Genomic DNA, 11430 nt, shown 5'->3' with positions numbered 1-11430 from the left:
TTCATTTCGGAAGTGTACTGACTGTCCTACTGCCCAATTTCACGTAGTTTTATGATTCCAAATTTACATTTGGGAAAATTATTTAGCGGCTGCTTCATTCTTTCAGAATTGACCTCAGGAGTTGCATTGTTTCTGATTTGCTGCTCTTACTGATAGTAATAAACATGTAACTAAATTATAGAGAAAATAATGTGTTGTCTTTTTTTGTCTTTCTCTTCTTTAGTCACTATGAGCAAGACCGGAGTGCACTTAAGCGGAAAGAATGGGAGAGAAGAAACCAGGAAGTCCAGCAAGATGAAGATCTCTTTGCTTCAGGTTTTAACCTCTTTGGGGAACCCTACAAGGTAAGTTGCATTGTTACGCTTTACATTTTCAGAATGTCCTTTACCTGAATACATTTTTACAAACACAAATAAAGCTTCTCATCACCTATAAGAAATGAAAGTATTGCATCTGCCTTGGTACTTATACTCTTGAATACACTGATTATCCAAATCAGCATATGGCAGCAGAGCAAACGGAATTCTCTGTCCAACACTACATGCTAGCATTGACAGAATCAGGAATTTTGGTTACAGTGCAGTTCAAGATTTCTTCCTCTAAACACACAGCAAAGCCCTGCAGTAGAAGTATGTATGGCTGATATCTCTACAAGTGGGTTCGCACCTACAAAGCTACCACTTAGTCCTTTTATTTTTAAGAGGAAAATATACCTGAGTTGTTAAAACTAATGTCCTCTCTATAAATAATGAGTCCGTAAGCTTTCTTGTGCAATCATAACCATCCAAAGAAGTCTTTTGAGACACTGTCTGAGTCTTTGGGGAGCATAACTAGGGTATGAAAGGGACTTATGACAAGTCTTATTCTCTCTAAGGAGCTTTGCTGCCTGAGATTTTCATCACCAAGGGATGTCCCCCTTTATGATTTCTGCTGCTTTGATTTTCAGTAAGACATTCCCTGAAGAATTCATCAGAATGTAAATTTCCATATCTCTTTCTCCTCCCGATCAGTGACATCCATTGAAAGGCCACCACTTCATCTTTCCATTTTACATTGTTAGCAGCTGTAGGGAGGATGAGAGCTCTTTGAAAATCACCCAAAAAGGAGGAGGAAAGACTGGCATTATTATCAAATGGTGTCTAATAATTATAGACTGGAAGAGTGTGATGGATACACTTGACTCCTAGCTGTACTTTGGTTCAGGCTGACTAAGGAGCAACAGGCCTTATGTCGTTGGAGTGAACTTGCGAGCTGGAAAGCCCCTGGCTCACATACCAGGGAATGAAGGTGTCTTGAAAAATATTTTGAAAGGTGGTTTTGAAACTCAGAAGTGCAAGATAACCGAAGTACAGAGCAAGATATCAGAGCTAAAATGAAGACATCCATCTTTTCTGTACTATTGACTAGCAGCCAACTACTTCACCCTATAAATATAACCATCAGGATGGGCCCAGTTTGAGCTCTCCCTAAATTGCAGCTGGACTGCATGCCAGATAACTCTCCCCTTGAGCAGGGATGCCTCTCAAGGGTAGAGATTACCTGAGACTAGAAGATCCTTCCTTACCCAAGACGGAGAGATCCCTTGCCTGTGACGGATGCTCAGTAAGTGACTGATAGCATGCTGAATTAACACTATGAAAGATTACTAATCCATGTCGCTACTCAATAGTATTATAAATATTTTATGAATAATTCCATTAGACATAAACGGTTGACCAAGTCTAAGACTAAGATTGGATCCAGCCACACATAAGCTCCAGAAGGAGTTTAGAAAGCAAGGGGAGTCCACTCTGAACCTCGTGACTCAACGGGAGGGTCCTCCTTACTCTTTGCGTCTCCGGTCTCTGGGTGAAGCATTCTAACTTGATTCTAATTCAATTTTCCTTTGTACATTTCTTCCATTCAGTAATTAATAAGGTGAACCTTGCTATCAAACTTATTGACCCTTGTCAAACCATTGTTAAACTGTGTTGAATTCCATCAAACTTATTAAACTCTGTCAAATTATTATTTTACCTCAATAAAACATGTTGGTGCTTTTCTCTTTTGAGTGAAGTGTATTCCACTCATCCGTGACAGAAACTTATTCAGCCAAATAAGGACTATGTACTAGGACAGTTTGTTTGTGGGGTCTTTTTGTTTTGTTTTTATAGAAATCTAATCAATGCACTGTTTCTGCATTGAACTACATTTTAGCACCTTTATTTACGGGAATAATAACTTACTATGAACTGATTTTGATGATACTTCCTGCAGGTTGCCCAAATGTTTTTGTTCATTAAGTGGTCATTCTGGATTTCAGTAGGTAGACCAATATGCACATCACAGCAAAATTTTTTTGTCAGGAACTAAAAACATGACCGCCAATATCTATTGTACCATAAGAATGATAGTATCTGACTTTATATCTGTTTAGAGTGCCATGTATTTGCACCAAGCATACACAGAGCATATGTTTTGTCAAAAACCAAGCAACTAAAAAGCAAAATATTATCCTGGTGGTTTTCCTGAGCAAATTTTTTTTCTTTAATTGCTTTTCACATGCTTGGCAGAGAAGTTTGTCAGATCTGTGGGACTGAGCAAAACATAATATATTGCTATCCTAAAAAAGCATTGTAATTATAAATTGTGAAAGATAAAAATTAAGAGGAAATTGCTTGCAAAGATAGTTACATCTGTCTTAAATTTGCAAAACAAAGAGAACCAAGACTGAATAGGAAAGCTAGGTCTTGCCTACATTTTAAACTATGGGGGGAAAAAAAGGAAAAGACAAAGTGATAGACTGGTATTTCCTTTTTAAGTTCTGCATTGCTAAGAACCAGCCACAGTACAGTTTCCTAGGAACTAGTGAAAGCTGGATCTAAGTCTTCGTGGATATGTCATAACTTGTATTTGCAAGCAAGTGCAAAACTAAATTCAGGGTTTTGTTCATGTTTATTCTAAAATAAAATGAAGAGGCCATGAGGTGAGAGCAAATGTGCTGCACATTCAGTTTGAATTCCTTTTCCATTCTGAGATGAACAGATGTTTCTGTGTGGATGAGACTTAAGGCCTTGTGTGCATAACAAGCTGCACCCACCTTGTCTCTTCTGGTTGATCTCAGTGGGAGCAGAATGAGATAAAACACTGCCCAGCAGAGCCAACTGTTGTGGCCTATGATGGGCACAAGGTCCACATCCTCAGCTGGGCTAGCTTTACTAATGAGCATCAGCTCAAGGGGTGGCTGGTACGGTTCTGAAAGATCTGAGCATGTGAGGTAAGATGGAGACTACAGCGACAGAGGGAAGGTTGGGAATATCAGGTCTCAGGAAATAGAAAATGACTCTTTTCCTTTCTTTTATACCCAATCTTAACTGTCCTTTCTTGTTTGTCATTCCATCCTTATTTGCTTCAACAGTAACACAGAGAAGGGACTGTTGACGTAGGGAATACCACCACTGCTGTTTTGATGTTTTAAAGACCGAACAATTGGCTGCTGTTTTAAGATTGCTCTAAAGTTGGGGATATTAAAACTTGGTCAGAGAAAGGAGCCCAAATTTTCTCATGGAGCTTAGTGTCACTGTGTGTCACGAGATGTGTGGAGTATCTGCCTCCATCTGTCACCTCTTTGCTCTAACTTAGAGCATCTTTCTTTCTATTCCTCTGTCAAATAAAATGTAGGTGATCGTTACAGTTTTGGACAAGAGCATGTTTCTACATTGATTCTTTGAAGTGTATGTATGTGTACACATACATGAAAAGAGGTATTTATTTCTGTGGGTGTATAAAACACATTTGTACATGCTTATTAAAAGATGTAAGTGTTCTTTTGAACCTCCACTTCAAGTCTCGTTTGGGGAAACAACACTTTTGACCATGTGATGACATCCAGCATTATTTTGGGAAGGTTAGGCAGCGAGGACTGTGCTGCCCTTTAAGGCAAGCAAGTTGCAGGTCTTGCCTTCAAACTCTGGTGCAACCTGCTAATGCTTGATTTTGCAGAAATGATCAGAGAAGAGCCTGCAGTGTTATGACAACAAACATTTGAAAAAGCGATGTCAGAGTTTTCCTGAGAAAAGCTGCAATTTTACTACTGAATTGTTGATACTGTTTAAATGTTTTGAATAAGTAAAGAGTTTCGGAGTTGAGTATTTTAGAGAAAACAGTAGGAGTATTTTTGTTATTTTTCAAAGGAATTGCCTCGGAAGAGTTCAGCTTGAGAAAGAGAACCCAATGGGCAGCATTTCCATTGGGGAACTTTTGGTGAATGTTAAATCATTTATCTTTTTCAGGTAAAGCCCCTCCACGCTATTCAAATTTAGCTTAAAAAAGATCTCAGCTTCTAATCTGAGGAGGTTAGTTTAACTATGAGGCATGAGAAAGTGAACGAATTATGAAACCTGAAGTTTCACACAAATTTTCATAAAACCCTTGTAAATTGGGCCTATAAGTTTGAGTGCATTAGTTCTTTTCTTTGTAATACTATAATGCAACAGCTAGCAAATTAGCCTTCCAATAGGATTCTGTTGCTTTCAGAAAAGATCTGTAATAGAAGCAAATGTAGGAAGGTGTACATTTCCTAAATTAACAAGAGCCTGGAATGAGGGGGAAGGCTACTAGCCGTGAGTCACAAACCAGATGTATAATTTATGCCTTGGAATACTCAGAATATGCTGCATTTTCTTGATAGTGGCAAAATTGTGATTCACCATGCTGTTCAGAAAATAAGATGTACAGAGGTTTCCTTTAAGAAAGCAGCCAATTATCCAGGATATGAAGGTAGAAATTGTCCCCAATCTGGAAGTAACAAAGAGCAACCAGAAATTATGACTGGATTTTGTGTTTGTCTTGCTGGTATCCAGACTTGTCAAGAATATTCTGCTTCTCATGAGAGCCCTAAATTTGTTGAGGAAATGAAATAAAAGTGTTAATATTATGCCTTATGTCTTAAATGCAGGTAGTACACTGCACTACACACCTGAGCCCATTCAGGTTGTGATGCACAAGTCTAGTCTTAGTTGCGTGTGCTCTAGTTTTATTTAAACATAAACCAAATTACCACTCACATTCACTATGTGGTTTTTAGCTTTGCAGTCTGGTCCAAAAGCCATTGGAGAGAGTAATAATCCTTCATTTGACTTCAATGACTATTGGATATGAGCTTTAGTGCACTTAAAATATACTAAGGATGTTTAATTTAATCTCCATGCTTTTCAGGAAATACATTTTTTTATTAGCGCTCCCAGTAAATGACTACAAATAATAATACCTAACACTTACACAATGTCTTTTATCCCCAGGATGTAAGCATTCTGCATAAAACAGAGTTAATATTAAGTAAAATTATATTTATCATTATGTGACATGTAAAAGAAAGTAAGTTGAGAGAATCAGATACCTCCAACATAGAAATTATTGAAAAGCTCTACATTCAAATTAAAATATTGATTCCCTCTGTGAGGATCTAGAAAAGAGCCATTTAATGTGCTGTGATGTTGAAGGGTTACAGTGATGATATGTTGTCAGTACTTTTTTTAAAAACTTTTGCTTTCTGGAAAGTAAGCTAAATGCACCCTGGACATGTAGCTGAACCTGAGGTGAAGGTTGGTGGTTAGTTTTTTTTTGATACTTCGTTGTTTCCCACGTGCTATCCCATAAGGAGTTAAAGTGCTTGGGGAAGGAGGAAACAGAACAAGTATGTAAGTGTTTAGACTTTGCTGGGCCCTTAAGCACAATGGAATCTCCTTGTTTTAAATTTGGGGGTTGAACAGAGAGAGTCTGGTTTTGGCTGCTGCCCAAACAGCTCATTGTACAACTGAGTTGAAGGAGACTGCTCATATACAAAGAGCTTATTCTTGGCTTAGCTAGAATATAATTTTTGCCACTAAAATGACCAACCTAGGGACTTAGTGAATAAAAGTGATTCGTGGTTCTCCACAACTGGGATTATTAACTGTGTCAGTTAGGAGCGCTGGCAAAATGTATATAGATGAGAACAACATTGAACAGTTAATTTTTAAATCACTGCTTCAGTGCGGTGGTAATGTATGTTACAGTCCCTGAGAATGAGCAAAAGGAAATTTGCATTTATTATCTTCTTTTTAAACATTTTTTATGGCATATGCAATACTAAGGAAAAAAAATCTTTCTGCAATATTCTTCTCATCTTCTGCCTATTTCAGCAGTGGGTAATATAAGCAGATATTTCAAGAGAAATCCATGCATGGATTTTTTTTCATGACTCAAACTTCTCCTTAGTACTTGAGGAAAATGGGATCAGTGGCATGGTAGGATCCCTCGTCGAGGAATGAAGAAGCTCATAGTGCTGCCTTTCCCCATCTTTATGGCCTGGTGTTAAGGTATCTTTGGACTATGGCAGTACTTGCTGTATTGAATGAAAAAAAACCAACCCAAACATAAGTAAAAGTACAGTTGACTGTATCGTGAAGTATCTTGCATACACTGCAACTTTGCCATTTAATTCCAGACTGTAGAAGTTAACCATCTGCTTGAACAGGAGCTATAGTTTTGCTTTAGTTTTGAATCTTGTAAAGTAATAAGCATGGGGAATAAGATGTTTTAGTTCTCTGCTGGTCATTTCAGTGGAACATAAAGGTCAGTAAGAAGGCTGGTACTTTGGGTCTCTGTGGGGTGAGTTAGAACAGGAAGAGAGAGGAAATTAACTGCGTATTAATTATAGCTTCTAGCTTATTTGTCCAGCTTTTTACAAGTGAAAGGGAAAAGGAAAAAGAACCAAAAAACCTCACTTCATGCTTCAAAAGAAAAAGTATAATAGCAGTGAAACACAGATGAGTCAGTGTTTATTTAATAATTACTGGAATTCAAAGAAAAGCACGAATCATAAATACAACCAGCCCGCAGACAGTGGAAGAATCCCGATACTTAAGAATGTGACAATCGTGTCTATTTATGTTCTATAAGAAAATACTTTTGAATGATCTGTTATTTGAAGCTACTGTAGCATTTGAGTGGGTAGAAGCTTTTTCTTTTCTAGATTTAGATGGTAGATACCTCAGGTCAAACTGAGCCCTCTATAGAAAAGTAATTGGAGTTACACTGAAGTGAAGAGTTTGGTGCTATATGTTTATTACGGACTACCCAGCTTCTATTTATGGCAGGACTATGGGTCAAGGGGCTGATAGAGCAATAACATACTTAAATAAACTGTGTGATTGCAATTCAAATGCTCAGTAGCCAGTAATTGCACGTTCATGTTTTGCACGATATGAAATGTACAAGCCCAACATCTCTGACATAAAACCAGCCTATTTTGCTCCTAACATCCATAACTGATGCAATTTAAACACTTCTCTGAGAGCATATTTAAGAAAATGGGAAGCAGTATACAAGTGTTACTCATGCAAGCCTGTTTCAAGAGATTCTTTGAACACAGTTATTGATAGATTTTTCTTTCATAACATATGCAAAATGTAATTGAAATTAAATTAAATGTCAGCATGACACCATTAAACAGCTAACATTTGCCATCTTCTAAGACAACTATTTTGAGCAGTAACTTCATAACCAGGAATTTACTTACTCTTTTATTTATTTTTTGATATTTTAGACAAATAAAGGCGATGCCCTTGCAAACCGTGTCCAGAACACATTGGGAAATTATGATGAGATGAAGGACCTGTTAACCAACCATTCCAACCAGAGCCATCTTGTAGGAATCCCAAAGAATTCTGTCCCACAGACACCCATTGACAAAAATGAACAGAACTTTTTTCCAGAACCAAGAAACAGGATGATCCCATCTCATCAGATCAGTGGCCACTCATCGACATCAATGCCTCCGCCTTCTTCATTGTCATCTAATTCTACTTTGCTACACAATCACCAGAGCAGCAGGAAGTCGAGGACAGACTGGTCACGTGGTGGTCACAACTCTAGTGGGGCCCAGCCAAGCCAATCCAGTAGTCAGCAGAGTCGGACAAAGCATAGCTCTTCTCATGACCAACCACAGGGCAGGTATGAAGACCTCTATAATTGTCAGAGTGAGCAGCATAAAAGTGGAGGAGCTGAGGAAGCAAATTCTATGGCAGCATCTTCGCATTCGAGGAGGCATACTCATTCAAAGTCAGCACCTGGAGAACATGCTTACAAAGAAAACAGTCATTCGAAGTCACCCACAGAGCTTGAGTTTGTAGGTCATGGTCCTGGATCTCCACTTCCTTCCACTTCTTTGTTATCTGCGAACAATGGTCTCTCCACCCAGAATTTCCCACCAGGACTTCACTGTAAAAACAGCATGGTCCAGCAAAAGCCTACAGCATATGTCAGGCCTATGGATGGTCAGGACCAGGTACCCAATGACTCACCTGAACTGAAACCTCCAATAGAAATTGAGAGTGGATATGGAAATCAGTCCTTTGGAACACTGCTGGAAGGAAAAGTGAACACACCTAGTTCGAAGAACAAAGTACCAAAGCTCAACATTCCTCCTGTTAGTGAAGTAAGTAGTTTAAAGTATCTTCTTTCTAGTACCGCTTGAGTATTTCATGCACTGAATATTTTTCTCTGGAAATATGCAGTTCCATTTCCTGGAATTACAGTCTAAAACATTCTTTTTTTTCTAGAATGTGCATGACTACTTTTGGCAAAGTTTGTTGTGATAGTCCCGGTAGCAATATTTAATGAAGTTTTAAAAGCGCAGTTTGGAATACTAACAGTGCTTGTTTCTCATTAATATTAAAAGGCTACATCTCTGTTGGGTGTAATACATTTGTATCAGCTAGAATTCTGGGCAGTGAACTCTTAAGTTCATCTGCAGTTTTCACTCTTGCATTTTCAGTTAGGAGCTAGTTTGATAGAAAGATTGCTGTTTAAACTCTAAGGAAAAATGGCAGCGTTCAAATTTCAGTGGTATTAAATAGTTCTACCAGGAAGGAGTTTATTTGCAGAGTTTGCTAAAATTCCTATTGCTTTTAATGGAATTAACGTGGCTTAAGTTCTGAGTAATGCTTATGAAAATGTGTCCGATTAAAGCTTTTATGCATTTTGAAGAGCTCTTAATATTGGGATTCAGTCCCAATCTCTGCTACCAACAGTTTAAGCTGTTGAATTTTGTATTGCTGGTCAGTACAGTAGTCCGGAGAGGAACATTTTAGTTGGTTCATATTCATGTCCATTCCAAGCACAGATGTATAATAAGGATACCAATTGAACTATTTATGCTCTGTATACTTTTACTCTGAGTTTCTCTAAAGCAGTAACCTTTGCGAGGTAGGTTTATAGTGTACATATGAGCAGAATTGCAATCTGGGTTTTCCATAGCTTTCTGTTTTCCCCAAAATATTTCCCTGCTTGGTAATATTTTTATATTAGGAATGAGGAACGATGCATTCTTAAACCACTTTATTGCAAAAGGTCAGCTTTTTCTATTGGAATAATTGTTTCAAGCCAATAATTTGTTTGACTATTTAAAAACTTGATGTTATTTATTAACATTCCAGGCAGCAACAAAGACTGATGTGTTTTGCAGTAGAGCTTGGAATAATTTTCTGGGAACTGCATCTGAAAACAGTAAAAGGCCTATTTATATCAAGTGGAAGCTGAGGGTTGCTTGCAGATGGTGTTTTATTAGAAAATGTATTTGTTAATAAACGTAGCTTTGTACGAGATTACTTTACAGATGTTTCTGTTTATTTTTACCTTAGGTTAAAAATCTGCTGATGTAGATGGCTTCATAGTCTGTTGCGATTTGTTGCTAGCATTGTTTGGCAAGTAAATGATTGCATGCAAAGGAAATAATGATGTTGCAAAAGCAAATATGTTTTTTCACTTTTGCCGTCTATTAACACTATGAGTCAATAGAGGCACTTTAAAGTGCAGCATTAGTACAAGATATTTTTGGAAATAGAACATACCTTTTGCAACTTGTAGCAACTATTAAGAATGCATTTTTTTCTTTCTTTAATTTTTGAGTGAAATTCTGGCACCGTTGAAATCAGTTGAGTTTTTAGCAATGTTTTTTGGGTGCAGGATTTCACCCACAGTCTTTTTGCATAGGTCTAAGAACCTCTGCTGTGAACTATTGTTTTTTGGACAGATTCCTAGTCACACGGATGAAAAATTGCATTGTGAATTTGTTGCTATAGCTGCTTTAGTTTATATCCTGTATAGTGAAAACTGTAAGTGTATAATTAATTTCATTTATGATCAGATAAATGGTAAACTCTAGGGACTTTAGAAATGAATGCAGATAATAATCTTAAAACAGTCTGCATTTTAAGAATGAACAATAATTTGAAGAGGGAAAGAAAACCCAAAGCTGTGTTAAGGTGATGAATAACTTTCCTTTCCGATACCAGAACACATGACAATAGCCAGACTGATGGATCTTTTACAGGCAAATCTCCTGAGTTTGGAGGTTGGATTTTTTTTTTGCCTGTGTCAGGACTGTGAACTTTGGCCCTCAGTGTTTTTCCACAGATGTGTATCCTGAATTTGATTTACCCTGCATTCAGCAATAAAACTCCTTCCAATCCAACGTTATAGATAACTGGTTTAGTTTAAGCTTAATCAGAACTGACAGTGCACACCTGTGAAACCCATAACCTTTTCAGAATGACTGCAGCGAGTGGCTCTGTTGTAATCTTTATACAATTGATGTGGAGGCTTATGATCCTTCGGTGGTGCTTATCAATTTATGAACCTTCCCTAGCCACCTTGAGCCGTAGTGATCTGGTTGAAACAATTTGCTCCTGCTCCACGGGTTTCCATCCTAACGCTGTTCCAGGTGGTGATGGTGATCTTCAAACTAGCAGTAGGAGACTTACTTTTTGGGGGGCATTTCTCCATAATTTGTTCTGTGGCTCTGCTGTATCTTTGAGGTCATTTTTCAAGGTGCTGAGAGTATGTGTAGAGATTGCACACCAAATGTTTTTCAGTGATTTCTCTCAAAATTTTGCATGCTTTGAAGATGAGGAATTCTGTGAAGAAATAAAATTCCTAGATGGTGGTCCTGCAATATTGGCATCTATTAAGACATGCAAAGTTGGGAAAGAAAAAGAAAGTTTTTGCTATCTTAAGAAGGGGAGGGGAATAAGTAACCAAATATTTGAACAAGCAGATTTAAAAGATGAGTTCAGACTGATGTGGAAATATGGTCTCATTTATCATGGCTTAATGGAATAGGACGTTGAGTGCCCTGGAAGCATTCTACCATGTGTAAGGAAATGATCAATTTTATAACATAATTTGTGTCACTTGAGGTGTTGCTCTGAGAATCTTGTTCGCTGGGCCCAATTCTGCCCTCAGAGATGCCCATCTATCTTTCAGCTCCTCTGGAGTGGACAACTTTGTTAATGCCTTGCTGCTGGCATGTCTCCACTGCGCAATGGGTTGTGGTTTAGTGATTTCTGAGTTTGTAGAGATTCATGGTAAGTTCCCACAGACTTACCAGCCTGAGTCAGCATGTAGTGT

General features: G+C 37.9%; 1 protein-coding gene across 1 annotated transcript; it reads left to right on the top strand.

Moving 5' to 3' along the window:
• Positions 1–223: 223 nt before the first annotated feature.
• LOC104157701 (AF4/FMR2 family member 2-like) lies at positions 224–8458 on the top strand (the record flags this gene model as incomplete). The annotated part of the gene is made up of 2 exons (XM_009695135.1): positions 224–344; positions 7568–8458. Coding segments are annotated over 2 exons (1012 nt in total), but the record flags the coding sequence as incomplete, so codon positions are not given.
• Between the last annotated feature and the right edge of the window lie 2972 nt (positions 8459–11430).

This window comes from Cariama cristata, unplaced genomic scaffold (genome assembly GCF_000690535.1).
Source record: "Cariama cristata isolate BGI_N322 unplaced genomic scaffold, ASM69053v1 scaffold13062, whole genome shotgun sequence".
NCBI lineage: Eukaryota > Metazoa > Chordata > Aves > Cariamiformes > Cariamidae > Cariama > Cariama cristata.
Note: the sequence above shows the minus strand (reverse complement) of the source record. Positions and strands in the feature narration are given on the sequence as shown.